Here is an 18,120-nt window from a genome sequence, read left to right on the forward strand (position 1 = left end):
ATAGTTAATGACACTGAGTCAAATGTCACAAATTTTGACAGCTCTGAAACAATGTGCGTTCTGATTTGTTATTTTGCGGTTTGCGAAGATTCGACCAAGTAGAGATCGTCTTATTGAAGAAAACGTAAATTTGATCTGCTTAATCAACAATGTCACACAAAGCTAATGGATTCACTGGTAAATACTTCAATCATTGCTATTTCGACCGAATATCCGCTAATCCACACTTCATTCTTTAGTGGTAAATCTGAAACACCGGAGCGATAGACCTACTTGTCATCAAATATTCATCAAAGAATACACCTCAAAGAACGTCCACACTAAACTTCCGGAACAGCGAACACTTCTTATATTGAACGTACCTCCATATGTGCAGGAAAACGAACTGAAACATGCGTTCCAACGCATTGGCGAAATTGAGGAGGTGTACCTCGGCAGCGATTTGAATGACCTGCCATCAATGGATGACGATAGTATCACTGACAGCAAGTATTTCAATCCAAAGAAACCGATCGACAAATTCAAATGTGCCTGGCTCGTGTTCAAGGCCAGTCGATCGCTTCGAGCTGCATTAAAGGAGCAGGAAGTTGTGCTGTACGAGAACGATCGGACGATATTGGTGACTGGATTGGATAGATGGATGAGCGAGTACACGAATGGTATTGTGATCGAAAAGGACCTGGAGGCTGAGGTGAACAAGTACATGAATGTGTTTGAGGTGGACGAGATGAGGGAGAAGGAGGACGAGAAACGTGTGGAAGTCGACGAGGATGGTTGGACGGTCGTCAAGAAAAGTGGTCGAAATGCAGGATTCCAGCAGAAAGAGTCGGTCATTGCAAAAATTGAAGATAAAATTGCGTCCAGGAAGTCGAAGAAGGAGCTGGCGAATTTCTACACTTTCCAGATTCGTGAATCGAAGCAGCGACACATTGTTAGCATGAGGAAAAGGTTCGAGTCAGACAAAAGAAAGGTCGAGCAAATGAAGAAAGAGCGAAAATTCAAACCACTAGCACCGTTAAAGCAATAAAAGACGCGGGTTTCGTTAAGTTTTCTTTTTGATTTTATTTTTCTCCTGTCACAAACCCTGAGACTTAATCACGATATTCAGAAGGTTATTTTGCGGCAATGTCTTCAGCTTTGATATCATCTGTGAAACATTACCGGTCAGCGATCGAGATTGCAATGCTATTTGTATGCATTGAGCCAGACGTTCCAAGCTCAACTGCATCTTTTCATCGGTGTCGATATCTCCCGTTTTCCCGATTTCTGTCGCTCTGAACTTTAGAGCGAATATAACCACTCCCAAGGCAACAGAATTGATTGCCGACGCGGGTGGCAGATCATTCACGGATTTGGACTCTTGCATAAGGCTCTTCAATATGGCCAGATGAAGTTTACTGTACGCAGATCCATCGGTGGAGGCGTTTGAAATCGGAGCCAAAACGCACCATCTAATCAATCCGGGAAGCGGACTCACGATTGGCATCGATATTGCACCCTGAGGTAAAGCCAATTGAGGTTGAGCGTCCGTGCACAAAGTGGGATAGTCCAGCATCCAATTTGTAAAAATTTCTAATAGGGCTGGTGGCGGTGGTGGCATTAATTGGTGTGACTTTGTGTCGTTTAGGTATAGGTCTGTGCAGCATACCAAGAAGTTGATGGAAAATCTGTGGAAATAATACAGGCGTGGCGTGAAGTAATGACATTGAAGTGACATGTGTCAGAACTGAACGAACCTTGGTGAAATCGCCGGTAGATTTTTCAATTGTTCGGGACCTTTGTTGGAAAAAACAATGAAATCTTCGATCAGCTTCTGGGTCAATTCCAAGCATGATGTGTTGGTTGGTCTGTAACAAATTGTTTTCGGATTAGAACTCAAATTAGCGTAAAACATGCGGATTATTGACGAACCCGACTTGTTGAATCCAAGTGCCAGCTGCCATTAGGATAGGAGCGACAGACGATGCAATTGCTGTTCCAATCAATTTGCTCAACACTTTCAGTCGGTAAGCATTCGATCTTTCGAACAGTGATAGAAATACCGCATTTCGGATCATCTCTTGACCGGGACGTTCATAGAATTCGCACAGGACAACAACCAATTGAAATTCTTGGATCAGCGATAGTCCGCACGTTTGCTGGTTTTTGTGTGTATTTCCATATTTGCGAGAATCCGATTTCTTCTCGTAGAAGATGAACTCCGAAATCAGATCGAGAACATGGTCCTGGTTTTTCGTTGATATTAGACTTTCTGCAAATGTTGGTTTTCTTTAATTAATGGGAAGCTGGACGAAGTGATGCTTCACTTACCGATTCGCAATAGAGCTTCATGTGCCCTGTGTGGGTAATCCATTTCCTGTTCTTCTCAATTTGATGGCAATGTTTGTTGTTTTCGTTTACTTTCCTTGTTGATCTGCCGAACTGTCTACCAATCAAAAGTCTTGTCAAACATTTTTAAACTAAACATTTGTCAGGTAGCAGTGTTGCCGAAAAAATAGGTAACGTCAGATTTTTCGACACTAAAATGCAAAGACGGTAACACTTAACGCTAATCGCTAAATATGTTTAAATGTCAAACTTTGTGTGTGTCCCCGCGTATCTGTATCTGCGAGACCTTCCCAAAGTTTACAGTCTTGGGAATATGAACCTTTCCTTTGGGTCGGGCAATAACCTCTCCTCTCGTGAAAATAAAAATTTGGTAGCACGGAAGTAATGTACTATCAGTTTACTCTCCCGTTGACTTCTCTGATATACCTTCTTATTTTGTAAAACAGAATTTCAATAAGTGACAATTCTAATCAGTAACAATTTATAGTCGCTGTTCTCAAGGTTCTGAAGGAACAGGTTAAGACACTTTCGAGTTGATCACGAAGGCGGTGTGATCAAAATTTTCCTGTAGCGCCGACTTGGCTTGGAAAATTTTATATGGCGATTTCAAATTAACAAAAAAAAAATGTTTTTAAGTTGACTTTTCAAACAATATACATGTCAAGATTTGTGTTTCACCCGCCTTCGTAAGTGTCTTAACCTGTTCTTTCAGAACCTTGGTTGTTCTAACTATTGTGTTTTTGGCGTAGTTACGTGCACACTACAGTATCCCGCTTGTAAATTGCAATCAATGTGAAGAGGTTCAAACAGCTGAACATTTCCTATTCCAAATGCCCTGCTTAAATAACAGTCAGAACTGACATCTGACGTGTAAATTCCCAAGTCAGTAATGAACATATGAAAAATATCCATCCAAAGTATATGCCTATTATTAACACTGTGGGCTTTCTAAACAGGCCAATCGGCGGTAGATGCAGGAGCATCTGGCTCCACCCACATAACCTAATCTGTTTATATATAAAAGACGATGCTACAGCAGAATACGACAGATCTATAGAATCCAGAATTACCAACGATTGGGGGATTATTGTCGTTGACAGTCGAAAAGAAAATAATCGCATTACTGTACCAGTTAGGCCTATAATTTTAAATTGCAATAAATGACTCAAGAAAGCTTTCACCAGGATTTCTTAGATGATAATCCGCTGAAAGTTTTCTGTAAAGATGACTGATTGATTCCATCAGAAGGTATCGGAAAAAATAGGGAAAAAGAATATGAATTTTATGCACTCCCGTGAAACAGTTCGAGCATAAAAACCTCTGCTAATCAAATTACTATGTGCAATCTTTAGTCTATAGTCTATAGACTGTCCAACTTTTGAAAGATACCATACGCACCCTATTCGGTTCGGTAAATATCAATTTTCGTTGCTCGAAGTCGAGTAAACTCGGTCAACTCCAAAATAAATAAAAAATCGATTTTGTACTTTTCGAACAGACACTTTCAGTTCATGACCAATCGTTAAATTTCCTTATTTCTTCTTATTTTTGTGCTAAAACCTCCTTAATTCATTGATAAGGAGTCCGAAATTAGAGTGAGGGGGTTGGGTTAAAATGTAAAATAAAACTGGAAAAAACAGAAAAACATCCGACCAAGGAATCCGAAACGGAAAAAAAATCAAATGCGGAGTTTTCTGTACAAATGCCAGCATTACATATTGTAAAATCCTATCAACCAAATCTGCTTCTGCTGTACGCGATGGTAAAAAGGTAAGAATCTTTCAGGGTGGCAAAAAGTGTCGTTTCAATTTATGTGTTTTGCTGTAAGTTCAATCCATAATACACACTGCATCCAGTCTACACGCTCTAGTACTCAACTTTAGTTTTGTATGCTTATTCAACTAGTTCAATCGATACGGTTGGAGATAGGAATAAAATGTACTTAGTCATCATATAATTCTAATAACCCTGCGCTCTAATATAAATAAAAGGTTTGCGCAGGCCTCTCACTCAAAAATTATGTTGTTCGGAATTTTGTTAGGGTTCTAATTAAGGATTCCAAATATCCAACTTTTGGGGTCATTGTCGTTGGAGTTAAGGGGGGAAGTCAAAACGTTGCTGTAAATATGTTCCTTAGTTCCTAATTTTTATTTTTTTATGTAATGAAATATGAGAAATCAAATTGAAATTTGGAAATAAAATTTTTGTTGTACACGCCCTAATGAGATTTTGCGTTTTAATCAACGAATAATGAAATTCGCTTATAATCTTTTTAGCATAAGTTGGGAATAATATTTTGTTTCTCGTGTATACATACGGAGACCCGCGACAAAGTACAACTATTTACGGCAGATGAATAACCTCCCACAAAACATGTGAAACTTGACACTTGCCGTTCAGGTATGTCAGCATGATAAGCGATCTGTTATCTCTCTGGCGATACGTCATTTCAGTGTAGTACTAAAAATTTTGACATTTGTTCCATATAAAATGTTTTCGCTCTGAAAACCTATTGTTTCAATGACATTCGAATTGTCAAATTTCTATTGCGTTAGTTTTTGTATTTATCAACAATGCCTTTTAAATCTGATAAAGTAACAGTAGGAAAAGGAAATCATAAATCTAAGGAAGAAGAACAAGAGGAAGAATTTATTGATGATTCCGACGATCAGCTGCAAGTAAGTACAAAGTAATCAGGAAGTGAAAGATTCTAGTTCTAGTTCGACTATACATAGAATAAGAAAAGCGCCAAAGTCTGATTCAAGTTCAACTTGGGATCAGATCTCATTTTTTGAAGTGAATTTACTCCCTTGACCCTGCCACACTTGTTGTGGATGTTGCTGTTGATTTTGTGATTGCGGTTGCGGTTCGCCGAATTGTGAATAGGTTCCGGAATTATTCGGCACCCAATTTTTGCCCGACCAACTGGTCCGTTAGTGGGTAGCATGGTTGGTTGCCTTAGATTCACGTTACCGAATCCCTCGTCCCACAGTCCATTGTTTCGCTCATGATTACCTCCCGAGTCCGACATAACAACTTTTTTTTGAATGAAGACAATTTGCAGATTTTCGAATCACTTATGATCACCAATATCTAGGCGATTGTTGCTAATAAACACAAATTTTAATTGGTAGACAATGGACCTGTTAGTTGTATTAGAGCGGAACGCTACGACACCGAGCTTAAAAGTAATTGACGAAGCTGCCGCTAGTGCATTCGGTGAAGTCAAGGTTACAAGCTACGACAAGTTCTTCGTGTTGGTAAATTAGCCTAGTTATAATTATAATAATGTACGAAAATTGAACTATCTCATTATTTTCAGGAATTCAGTAATCGCTCGAAGGCTAGAAAGGCACTGAACGAAGGACTAATGATCAATATGGAGTACTTACGGTTTAAAACAATGCATTCGTTTTTAAATTCATTGAATTAAAGTTTTCATCGAAAATTTACGTCGTCTTCTTAGCACCAGATCGAAACAGCTGAGCTGCGGGGAAATTTTTTTCAGACGCGAGCTGAACTGCGGTGGTATAAAGGAATAATAGCAACATGTTTCAAGACCCACACCTCTATGTGATCCAAGCAAATTACTTGTGTGTCGTTATGACTCCGACTCCGACTTCACGTCTCGGATCGGGGACCTAGCCCACTCCCAGTTGAGGCTCTCTTAGAAGGTTAAGGTTTGACTTGTTGGTTTAAATTGACTTCAAACCTTCAAGCTCTCCTTTTTCCCTTTGGCCCGTCAAGCCCACTCACAAACTTGATAAACAAATGCCGTAGCATATCTTTATCCGTCTCTGAGCGAACAGCGCTGGGTCGCCACTCGAGTTGCTGACACTTATATACCTCTGCGTTTACAAAGGTAACTAACAACAACTGTTGCCGTTTGGTCTAACAGTCGGACTAGCTACTATCATTACTTGTAACTTGTCTCAAAATTACCTTTTTCTTTCTTCTTCCTTACAATACCTTACCGATTCTTAGCATATTCCTCATTCATCCTCAGTTGTTATTTCTTTCCATTCTTTACACATTCGTTCATCCTTTTGATTCCGCTTGCGCATGCATACAATCACTCCATTACAGAAAAAGACAGAAACAGAAATGTATTAGCATTGCTTCCCTCTCTCCCGACATAAATATTTCTACAGTGTACAGCAGAGCCTATTTTTTAGAAACAGTTTTGAGAAATTCGAGAAACTTCCAGAAATTCGAGAAATTCAAGAAACTTAAAGAAATTTCGAGAAACTCAGGGCCTGTTTTCGAGAAAATATTTTCACAAATTTCTCGATATTTCTTGAATTTTCTTGATTTTTTTTGAAATTTTTCGACTTTCTAGAATTTTCTCGATCTTCTAGAAAATTAGAAAAATGTAACCGACGCATCAAAATTACTCTAAAAATTACTGATTTGTATTTCGATCACTTGTAAAGCTCAAGCTGGCATTTTCGCTGGCTGAATTATCAATAAACTGAATTTTCAGTTTTCATGAGTCATGATGGAGTTACACTTGAGAGATGGTTGTTAACCAAAACTTAAAATCCAATTTATTGATAACCATTGAAAATGCGAGTCGAAATATTTGGCAATAAATTATTCTACGATTGAGCTACATGGGTATTGAAAATAAAAAGTTCTACTGAATATACAAGAGCTAATTGATTGGAATTGAAGTTCCATTCATAACCTGAACATAAATATTCATTATCAACCAAATCTTTCTGATCAGACTCGGAACTTTGGTCTGCAAGTGATCGTCCAGTTTATCAAAAAATGTATCGCCTGTAGCCTCTAATAACAATGTTGATTTAATATTATCAGAATCCATTTGGAAGAGATTTAAACACAGCGAGGAGGTGTTTTCGACGAAGCAGACCACCACAGATCGACAAGAAACAATACCATTTAATTTTGAGTGCTTTTTGCGAGCTTTGCAAGTGATCGAAGTACTAATCACTAATTTTTAGAGTAATTTTGATGCGTCGATTAAGTTTTTTGGATTTTCTAAAAAGTCGAGAAATTTCAAGAAAATCGAGAAAATTCAAGAAATTTCGAGAAATTCGTGAAAATATTTTCTCGAAAACAGGCTCTGTACAGTGTACTCTGACCTCAGCTTCTCATGACCTCAGTCAACAACCTGCAATCCCACAGCATCACCAAACATCATAAGAAATTACATACCAAGGTTCTGAAAGAACAGGCAAAGACAACTCTAAGTCGATCTCGAAGGCGGTGCCACAAAAACCGGGCCAACGGCTGGGAAGTTTATTCCCTTGACCGTATCACGGGTTTTACAAAAGAAAACACACTGTACATAGCACGTTCACCATGATTAAAAATGCATGGAAATGTGATGATAAAACGTCAAACGTAACAATTTCGTGCTCTTTGTTAACACGATAACTCGAGTAAATCTCAACGGATTTTCGAAAAAAAAAAATTATCCGACGAAGAATGGAAATCCTCAGGTCAAGTTTGGAAACGGGTGGCATCGCTTCAACCATCTGGTTGTAGTTCTCAGAAGAAGCATCTTCTGCTCTTTGTTAACACGATAATCGGAGTAATTCTCAACCGATTCAAAAAAATTACTTGGTAGAGAATGGAATTCCCGAGGTCAGGTTCCAAGATAGATCATGTTAGTCTAACGATCTAGCTGCTTAACATAGGCTTATGAACACCAGGTACCTAATAAGTTGAGACAGGAAATGGGAAACGAAGAGAAATCTAGAAAATTCGGAAACCGACTGAAATCGGGAAAAGGAACAAAAATGGGAAAACGACCAACAATCGAGAAATTACGAAAAAACGGAAAAACTGTAAACCTGTCGAGAATTCATCGGAAATCTAGAAAACCGTAAAAACATTTCGGAAAAGCTGAAACAGCTTCAGACAACATACTTCTTCCTCCATACTTCTTTCAACGCTTGCCAATGCTCGCACCGCACAGATTCCGCCTTTCTTTAAACTGATTTGAGGATTCTCGCATCGCGGCATTCACAACAATCCACAAAGTGATATCTTCCTTAGACAGAATGTGTCACCCTGCCAATTATTGTGTATCACTCGTTGCGGTATCCTCAACAGTCTGGACAGCGTTTCTGTCGCATCGCTCCCACACATGCTGACTCACAGGGCAAAATCCACAGATGGTTCACTAATAACGCTCCTTGGATTAAAGCATACTAAACGCCAGCGCTCCTGGATACTAACGACCGCATCCAGCTAACTACGTCATGTCAACTAGTACATACCTATGATGCTGCATTGGTAACCGTACATGGAAGCATCAGAACTTTTAATTGGTTGTTGTGTCCCGTCCAAGATCCAGTACTCTTACATATGTTTCCTTTTCTTTTCTCGTTCTCGCAGTACAACTTTCTTTGACAGTTCGTGAGCCCAAAACGATACGAATCCGGGGCATAATTCGGTATTATTTCGCGTGTGTCTCCCTGGTGTCATTTCCATCATAGTCGTGGTCCATTTAGTCGTCAATTACCCCATATTTTATTAACTTTTTACAGTATTTTCGCGGAGCTCAAATATTTTTCGACCTGTCGGTTTCGCCCCAGACAATATGCGTATCAACCAAAAACATCGGCAGAAATGGCTCTACACCACCTAGTTAGCAAAATAGATAAAGCACTTAGTCAAAATTGTGAGGCTCTGGGATGTTTCATTTTCATTTTCATTTTCAGCTTTGATATCATCTGTGAAACATTACCGGTCAGCGATCGAGATTGCAATGCTATTTGTATGCATTGAGCCAGACGTTCCAAGCTCAACTGCATCTTTTCATCGGTGTCGATATCTCCCGTTTTCCCGATTTCTGTCGCTCTGAACTTTAGAGCGAATATAACCACTCCCAAGGCAACAGAATTGATTGCCGACGCGGGTGGCAGATCATTCACGGATTTGGACTCTTGCATAAGGCTCTTCAATATGGCCAGATGAAGTTTACTGTACGCAGATCCATCGGTGGAGGCGTTTGAAATCGGAGCCAAAACGCACCATCTAATCAATCCGGGAAGCGGACTCACGATTGGCATCGATATTGCACCCTGAGGTAAAGCCAATTGAGGTTGAGCGTCCGTGCACAAAGTGGGATAGTCCAGCATCCAATTTGTAAAAATTTCTAATAGGGCTGGTGGCGGTGGTGGCATTAATTGGTGTGACTTTGTGTCGTTTAGGTATAGGTCTGTGCAGCATACCAAGAAGTTGATGGAAAATCTGTGGAAATAATACAGGCGTGGCGTGAAGTAATGACATTGAAGTGACATGTGTCAGAACTGAACGAACCTTGGTGAAATCGCCGGTAGATTTTTCAATTGTTCGGGACCTTTGTTGGAAAAAACAATGAAATCTTCGATCAGCTTCTGGGTCAATTCCAAGCATGATGTGTTGGTTGGTCTGTAACAAATTGTTTTCGGATTAGAACTCAAATTAGCGTAAAACATGCGGATTATTGACGAACCCGACTTGTTGAATCCAAGTGCCAGCTGCCATTAGGATAGGAGCGACAGACGATGCAATTGCTGTTCCAATCAATTTGCTCAACACTTTCAGTCGGTAAGCATTCGATCTTTCGAACAGTGATAGAAATACCGCATTTCGGATCATCTCTTGACCGGGACGTTCATAGAATTCGCACAGGACAACAACCAATTGAAATTCTTGGATCAGCGATAGTCCGCACGTTTGCTGGTTTTTGTGTGTATTTCCATATTTGCGAGAATCCGATTTCTTCTCGTAGAAGATGAACTCCGAAATCAGATCGAGAACATGGTCCTGGTTTTTCGTTGATATTAGACTTTCTGCAAATGTTGGTTTTCTTTAATTAATGGGAAGCTGGACGAAGTGATGCTTCACTTACCGATTCGCAATAGAGCTTCATGTGCCCTGTGTGGGTAATCCATTTCCTGTTCTTCTCAATTTGATGGCAATGTTTGTTGTTTTCGTTTACTTTCCTTGTTGATCTGCCGAACTGTCTACCAATCAAAAGTCTTGTCAAACATTTTTAAACTAAACATTTGTCAGGTAGCAGTGTTGCCGAAAAAATAGGTAACGTCAGATTTTTCGACACTAAAATGCAAAGACGGTAACACTTAACGCTAATCGCTAAATATGTTTAAATGTCAAACTTTGTGTGTGTCCCCGCGTATCTGTATCTGCGAGACCTTCCCAAAGTTTACAGTCTTGGGAATATGAACCTTTCCTTTGGGTCGGGCAATAACCTCTCCTCTCGTGAAAATAAAAATTTGGTAGCACGGAAGTAATGTACTATCAGTTTACTCTCCCGTTGACTTCTCTGATATACCTTCTTATTTTGTAAAACAGAATTTCAATAAGTGACAATTCTAATCAGTAACAATTTATAGTCGCTGTTCTCAAGGTTCTGAAGGAACAGGTTAAGACACTTTCGAGTTGATCACGAAGGCGGTGTGATCAAAATTTTCCTGTAGCGCCGACTTGGCTTGGAAAATTTTATATGGCGATTTCAAATTAACAAAAAAAAAATGTTTTTAAGTTGACTTTTCAAACAATATACATGTCAAGATTTGTGTTTCACCCGCCTTCGTAAGTGTCTTAACCTGTTCTTTCAGAACCTTGGTTGTTCTAACTATTGTGTTTTTGGCGTAGTTACGTGCACACTACAGTATCCCGCTTGTAAATTGCAATCAATGTGAAGAGGTTCAAACAGCTGAACATTTCCTATTCCAAATGCCCTGCTTAAATAACAGTCAGAACTGACATCTGACGTGTAAATTCCCAAGTCAGTAATGAACATATGAAAAATATCCATCCAAAGTATATGCCTATTATTAACACTGTGGGCTTTCTAAACAGGCCAATCGGCGGTAGATGCAGGAGCATCTGGCTCCACCCACATAACCTAATCTGTTTATATATAAAAGACGATGCTACAGCAGAATACGACAGATCTATAGAATCCAGAATTACCAACGATTGGGGGATTATTGTCGTTGACAGTCGAAAAGAAAATAATCGCATTACTGTACCAGTTAGGCCTATAATTTTAAATTGCAATAAATGACTCAAGAAAGCTTTCACCAGGATTTCTTAGATGATAATCCGCTGAAAGTTTTCTGTAAAGATGACTGATTGATTCCATCAGAAGGTATCGGAAAAAATAGGGAAAAAGAATATGAATTTTATGCACTCCCGTGAAACAGTTCGAGCATAAAAACCTCTGCTAATCAAATTACTATGTGCAATCTTTAGTCTATAGTCTATAGACTGTCCAACTTTTGAAAGATACCATACGCACCCTATTCGGTTCGGTAAATATCAATTTTCGTTGCTCGAAGTCGAGTAAACTCGGTCAACTCCAAAATAAATAAAAAATCGATTTTGTACTTTTCGAACAGACACTTTCAGTTCATGACCAATCGTTAAATTTCCTTATTTCTTCTTATTTTTGTGCTAAAACCTCCTTAATTCATTGATAAGGAGTCCGAAATTAGAGTGAGGGGGTTGGGTTAAAATGTAAAATAAAACTGGAAAAAACAGAAAAACATCCGACCAAGGAATCCGAAACGGAAAAAAAATCAAATGCGGAGTTTTCTGTACAAATGCCAGCATTACATATTGTAAAATCCTATCAACCAAATCTGCTTCTGCTGTACGCGATGGTAAAAAGGTAAGAATCTTTCAGGGTGGCAAAAAGTGTCGTTTCAATTTATGTGTTTTGCTGTAAGTTCAATCCATAATACACACTGCATCCAGTCTACACGCTCTAGTACTCAACTTTAGTTTTGTATGCTTATTCAACTAGTTCAATCGATACGGTTGGAGATAGGAATAAAATGTACTTAGTCATCATATAATTCTAATAACCCTGCGCTCTAATATAAATAAAAGGTTTGCGCAGGCCTCTCACTCAAAAATTATGTTGTTCGGAATTTTGTTAGGGTTCTAATTAAGGATTCCAAATATCCAACTTTTGGGGTCATTGTCGTTGGAGTTAAGGGGGGAAGTCAAAACGTTGCTGTAAATATGTTCCTTAGTTCCTAATTTTTATTTTTTTATGTAATGAAATATGAGAAATCAAATTGAAATTTGGAAATAAAATTTTTGTTGTACACGCCCTAATGAGATTTTGCGTTTTAATCAACGAATAATGAAATTCGCTTATAATCTTTTTAGCATAAGTTGGGAATAATATTTTGTTTCTCGTGTATACATACGGAGACCCGCGACAAAGTACAACTATTTACGGCAGATGAATAACCTCCCACAAAACATGTGAAACTTGACACTTGCCGTTCAGGTATGTCAGCATGATAAGCGATCTGTTATCTCTCTGGCGATACGTCATTTCAGTGTAGTACTAAAAATTTTGACATTTGTTCCATATAAAATGTTTTCGCTCTGAAAACCTATTGTTTCAATGACATTCGAATTGTCAAATTTCTATTGCGTTAGTTTTTGTATTTATCAACAATGCCTTTTAAATCTGATAAAGTAACAGTAGGAAAAGGAAATCATAAATCTAAGGAAGAAGAACAAGAGGAAGAATTTATTGATGATTCCGACGATCAGCTGCAAGTAAGTACAAAGTAATCAGGAAGTGAAAGATTCTAGTTCTAGTTCGACTATACATAGAATAAGAAAAGCGCCAAAGTCTGATTCAAGTTCAACTTGGGATCAGATCTCATTTTTTGAAGTGAATTTACTCCCTTGACCCTGCCACACTTGTTGTGGATGTTGCTGTTGATTTTGTGATTGCGGTTGCGGTTCGCCGAATTGTGAATAGGTTCCGGAATTATTCGGCACCCAATTTTTGCCCGACCAACTGGTCCGTTAGTGGGTAGCATGGTTGGTTGCCTTAGATTCACGTTACCGAATCCCTCGTCCCACAGTCCATTGTTTCGCTCATGATTACCTCCCGAGTCCGACATAACAACTTTTTTTTGAATGAAGACAATTTGCAGATTTTCGAATCACTTATGATCACCAATATCTAGGCGATTGTTGCTAATAAACACAAATTTTAATTGGTAGACAATGGACCTGTTAGTTGTATTAGAGCGGAACGCTACGACACCGAGCTTAAAAGTAATTGACGAAGCTGCCGCTAGTGCATTCGGTGAAGTCAAGGTTACAAGCTACGACAAGTTCTTCGTGTTGGTAAATTAGCCTAGTTATAATTATAATAATGTACGAAAATTGAACTATCTCATTATTTTCAGGAATTCAGTAATCGCTCGAAGACTAGAAAGGCACTGAACGAAGGACTAATGATCAATATGGAGTACTTACGGTTTAAAACAATGCATTCGTTTTTAAATTCATTGAATTAAAGTTTTCATCGAAAATTTACGTCGTCTTCTTAGCACCAGATCGAAACAGCTGAGCTGCGGGGAAATTTTTTTCAGACGCGAGCTGAACTGCGGTGGTATAAAGGAATAATAGCAACATGTTTCAAGACCCACACCTCTATGTGATCCAAGCAAATTACTTGTGTGTCGTTATGACTCCGACTCCGACTTCACGTCTCGGATCGGGGACCTAGCCCACTCCCAGTTGAGGCTCTCTTAGAAGGTTAAGGTTTGACTTGTTGGTTTAAATTGACTTCAAACCTTCAAGCTCTCCTTTTTCCCTTTGGCCCGTCAAGCCCACTCACAAACTTGATAAACAAATGCCGTAGCATATCTTTATCCGTCTCTGAGCGAACAGCGCTGGGTCGCCACTCGAGTTGCTGACACTTATATACCTCTGCGTTTACAAAGGTAACTAACAACAACTGTTGCCGTTTGGTCTAACAGTCGGACTAGCTACTATCATTACTTGTAACTTGTCTCAAAATTACCTTTTTCTTTCTTCTTCCTTACAATACCTTACCGATTCTTAGCATATTCCTCATTCATCCTCAGTTGTTATTTCTTTCCATTCTTTACACATTCGTTCATCCTTTTGATTCCGCTTGCGCATGCATACAATCACTCTGCATATTTCATGAACGACTTGCAATTGACTCGCTCGGGAATTTTGAATGATAGTGATGATCCAGCGCTTACTTCGTAGTTCGAAGCAAAATTGGCTACTTCGTCTATGTTCGACTTACGTTTCGATGCCACTTCCACCACCAAACTTTTACGTTTCAGAGTATCTTTGTCCGTGCGTTTCGATTTCCGTAGCTTTACTGCCTGCGGACTCGGGCTAATGCAATCATCTCCATCTATTTTCAGAAAAATTGTTCGCAAATTGGATGAGTGATTTAGTTGCAAAACATCCACAAAAATGAAAATGAGAAGTGGCACATACCTTCGCCACCTTCGGAACCGACTGAATATGAGTTACTATGCGGCTCTACATTTTCCGATTCATCGTCCTGTTGTGGTGGCAATGTTTTTCCGATTTCGATCGGTTCTTTGGCAGCCGTTGCTTCTTCAAGCGCTGCATTGAATTCCTCCGAATTCCACGACACATTCGCCACGTTACTAAAATCTCGAAGCACTTCTTCTATCACTTTGTGTGTCACAGACATTTTTTTAATGTTACTTATCGGAACAAAACTACCAGAATGAAGAAAACAAAATGAAGGAGATGACTTTTACACTGTTAATTCTGCACCATTGTCTCACAAAAACTTACAATTTAAAAACTAAGTTTGTATGCAATGACGAACTCAATACAAAGGGCCTCCGAAACACCACATCAGAATCACAGGGTGAACGCTTAACGCTTTTCGTAAAATTATTTCACAATCACGGACAACGATAAGAAGAATTATAGGATGTGTGTGGCACCCTTTGTCACCGTTTGTTATATTTTGTTTTTCATTGTCTAGCTCCACAACCGCCTAAACCAACTGTGACTTTCATTATCTAGCTTCAGTCTGCCAACAACCGCCAAATCAATTTGTTCAAATTAAATTGTCGGTCAAAGTAGTTGTACAAGAAGTACAAAGTTTTTTTCCGTGTTTTTTCTTTCTAACTGTACGCAGGTGTATATAAAATAAAACGATCGAAACAGCAAAAGGTGTCGCTAATACGAAATTTAAAACGTGGGTCGCAGATGCATTGGATTGAATTTTTGGCTCGCATTGGATTGAATCGCAGAATCGGCGTTGACCGCATAAAGATCAATTAAAGGACACCTTGGTACATCGAAAATATGGCAGACGCAAAGCGAAACGAAGGCGAATCAATGACCCATTCCATGACGTTAATAGAACGCTTGGCGCGATCTTATCAATTTATGAAAGATAAAATTCTTCGGCTGGAAGAACAATTTGTGAATCGCAATTATGAAATTTCATCCAACAATGATGTGTTGGAAGCTCAAATCGAACCGATTGCAAATCCATTAACTAATGTTAATGACAATTCGGTTTGTGATCGAAGAGACACTGAAAATATTAGTGATAAAGCGATGATCAAAATATTCGCCGAGCATCTGCCGAAAATGAAGGACGCATATGGACGTCTCAATCTGGCTGTGGATGAACAGAAACGAATCATCGAAAAACAACAAAAATTACTACATGAACGGTAAATATTAAAGTTTAATTGTTTGCATGCACTGCACTATATAATTTGTGGACGAAAATCCCAGTTTTCACGAAACTCGGTCTCGATCAATTTGAGCGGTGTGTGTGAGGTGACGTCACATTTTTTGTGGTAGGAAAAGTAAGATTTAGTAAAATTGCTTCAGCCCGTAGCAAGTTTCAAACTTTTTCAATGGACCATTCCGGAATATGAAAAAAAATGTGCAATTTATAAACAAATCACGACAACTTTGTACGCTAAATTTTAGCATAGAAAAAATATAAAAATTGACAGATTTGAATTCACAAAACTTAATTCCAAAGCAACGGTATCACGTAATTTTCTATTAGGTGTTGCCTACAAGTAATGTGTAATTTAACATTTCAGTCCTAGCATTTTTTAGACAACGGCTTTTTTGCTCCATTTCTCAATGACAGCACCGCGAAATTATTAACAATTTTTCGAGTTTCTCGTTTTACAGGCGCCCCGCCGATCCAGGATGTGATTCGGCTGCCCACAAAGTTCCAATTCCGGTCACTGCCAATCGACCTGTTGAACATGCTTCGAACGTTGTGGAGCCATGTGCGTCACCCGATTTGTTTGATGAGTTCGATGACATTAAAAGTCCATTGCCATCGCAAATGTCGAATGTTACGGCGTATCAAGTGAACAAGTAAGTCTAATGGAAACAATTCCTAGCAAATTTTTTCAGACAACAGTTTTTTGCTCCATTTCTCAATTTCTCGTTTTACAGGCGCCCCGCCGATCCTGACGACAACGTCCCACTTCCGGTCACTGCCAATCGTACGTACGACGTACAGTCCGACGACAGTGATGAGGATTGCCAACGATTCAACAGAAAGTCAACTGTCGATCGTCAACTTGATAAAAACTTTTTGTTTCTTCAAGTTGACATTTCAAACAATCTGTAATGAGTATGTTCAATAAATAGCATCTATTTGTCGAAATGTGTGTGTCACCCGCCTTCGTGGGTCTCTTAACCTGTTCTTTTATAGCCTTGCTTATGACGGGGAAATCGTCTTTTGTTCGAACTTTCGCGAAACGTCAAATGAAGGAGAGAAGGAACCGTTAAGAATTGTTTTAGATTTTTTTTACCAAATCATCTTGATCGAATATTAGCTTATTGAGCTTATAAATATAGCGAATTCAAATAGGTTTAGCCCACCACGGAAAGTACGATGCGATATATGGACAGAAGGACAGGAAAGTCAGAGTGGGGCCCACACGTCACATAGTGCATTTTATCGCGACGTACGTGGCGATGCCAGACGTCACATGTATGCATAAATTGGTAGGATCCCAAGAAACCTTTTCTTATATACACATTGCAATTGCAGAAACCTGCCCAGCGACGTGATTGCTGTGGAGCACTGGTTCCATACCATGATCTGTCAAATGAAATTCGAATTTCAAATGAACAAGTTGAAAGCGGTCGCATTACTGGTTTCACTGGTGTATTCCAATGGATACGTCCCGTTGCATGATGGAAATATTATAAATGCGGTAGACTTTCGAAAAGATCATATAAAATTTGACAACAACAAAATGACGCTATGGTTCGCCACTTCGTCAGCAATATACTGCATAACATCCTACAGGCCATTTCTCGCAACTAACGATGTGATTTCAATCAAGCTTTCAAGAAAGGTGATAAAGGTGGAAAATACGGCGACGGTTGGCAATTTTTTCACTTTTAATGGGTCACACAAACTAAATGACCCTAGTGTTTGAACGGCTTTGACTAGTCGCTTGATGAGTCACTTCAAAGGGCTGTAAAGAGGCTGGCGCAACTGCGATAAAAATTTTTTTGTTTGTGAAGTGTTTATTCAAATATTTATTTACTTACCTAATCCTATCAACCAAATCTGCTTCTGCTGTACGCGATGGTAAAAAGGTAAGAATCTTTCAGGGTGGCGAAAAGCGATGTTTCAATTTATGTGGTTTGCTGTAAGTTCAATCTATAATACAAATACACTGTATTCAGCCTACAAGCTCTACACTGACAAAAAAGATTCGAAAAACTCACCTGTTGCAGGTAGCTTTGTCTCCAGGTAATCTACAATAGCTGTCACAGCTGTAGCGCCCCATGCAAAAAATACAGCTGCGGCAGATAATGTAGATTACCTGGAGACAAAGTTACCTGCAACAGGTGAGTTTTTCGAAAAAAAAATTGTCAGTGTAGCACTCAGCTATATTTTTGTATGCTTATTGAACTAGTTCAATCGATACGGTTGGAGGAAGGAATAAAATGTGTCTTCTT

The 18,120-nt window shown here is 39.1% G+C and overlaps 5 protein-coding genes across 5 annotated transcripts; 3 read left to right on the forward strand and 2 right to left on the reverse strand.

Annotated features, from left to right (window-relative positions):
• The first annotated feature begins 12 nt into the window (after positions 1 to 12).
• On the forward strand, positions 13 to 1,051 carry LOC119079315 (ribosomal RNA-processing protein 7 homolog A). Its single transcript, XM_037187109.1, has 2 exons — positions 13 to 177; positions 240 to 1,051. The coding sequence occupies exons 1-2, from the start codon at positions 150 to 152 to the stop codon at positions 1,025 to 1,027; spliced, it is 816 nt and encodes a 271-aa protein (XP_037043004.1). The 5' UTR covers positions 13 to 149; the 3' UTR covers positions 1,028 to 1,051.
• On the reverse strand, positions 1,038 to 2,473 carry LOC119079311 (uncharacterized protein C7orf26 homolog). The gene is made up of 4 exons (XM_037187106.1): positions 2,311 to 2,473; positions 1,912 to 2,251; positions 1,737 to 1,847; positions 1,038 to 1,667 (listed from the first exon to the last, which is right to left on the reverse strand). The coding sequence occupies exons 1-4, from the start codon at positions 2,351 to 2,353 to the stop codon at positions 1,076 to 1,078; spliced, it is 1,086 nt and encodes a 361-aa protein (XP_037043001.1). The 5' UTR covers positions 2,354 to 2,473; the 3' UTR covers positions 1,038 to 1,075.
• Positions 2,474 to 4,838: 2,365 nt separating this feature from the next.
• On the forward strand, positions 4,839 to 6,415 carry LOC119079316. The gene is made up of 3 exons (XM_037187111.1): positions 4,839 to 5,006; positions 5,463 to 5,588; positions 5,651 to 6,415. The coding sequence occupies exons 1-3, from the start codon at positions 4,902 to 4,904 to the stop codon at positions 5,759 to 5,761; spliced, it is 342 nt and encodes a 113-aa protein (XP_037043006.1). The 5' UTR covers positions 4,839 to 4,901; the 3' UTR covers positions 5,762 to 6,415.
• Positions 6,416 to 8,828: 2,413 nt separating this feature from the next.
• LOC119079313 (uncharacterized protein C7orf26 homolog) lies at positions 8,829 to 10,361 on the reverse strand. The gene is made up of 4 exons (XM_037187107.1): positions 10,199 to 10,361; positions 9,800 to 10,139; positions 9,625 to 9,735; positions 8,829 to 9,555 (listed from the first exon to the last, which is right to left on the reverse strand). Exons 1-4 carry the CDS (start codon positions 10,239 to 10,241, stop codon positions 8,976 to 8,978), a joined length of 1,074 nt encoding a protein of 357 aa, XP_037043002.1. The 5' UTR covers positions 10,242 to 10,361; the 3' UTR covers positions 8,829 to 8,975.
• A 2,359-nt stretch (positions 10,362 to 12,720) lies between these two features.
• On the forward strand, positions 12,721 to 16,788 carry LOC119079317. Its single transcript, XM_037187112.1, has 6 exons — positions 12,721 to 12,894; positions 13,351 to 13,476; positions 13,539 to 14,078; positions 15,296 to 15,842; positions 16,321 to 16,512; positions 16,594 to 16,788. Exons 4-6 carry the CDS (start codon positions 15,466 to 15,468, stop codon positions 16,769 to 16,771), a joined length of 747 nt encoding a protein of 248 aa, XP_037043007.1. The 5' UTR covers positions 12,721 to 12,894; positions 13,351 to 13,476; positions 13,539 to 14,078; positions 15,296 to 15,465; the 3' UTR covers positions 16,772 to 16,788.
• The last annotated feature ends 1,332 nt before the right edge of the window (positions 16,789 to 18,120 follow it).

This window comes from Bradysia coprophila, unplaced genomic scaffold, assembly GCF_014529535.1.
Source record: "Bradysia coprophila strain Holo2 unplaced genomic scaffold, BU_Bcop_v1 contig_324, whole genome shotgun sequence".
Taxonomy (NCBI): Eukaryota; Metazoa; Arthropoda; class Insecta; order Diptera; family Sciaridae; genus Bradysia; species Bradysia coprophila.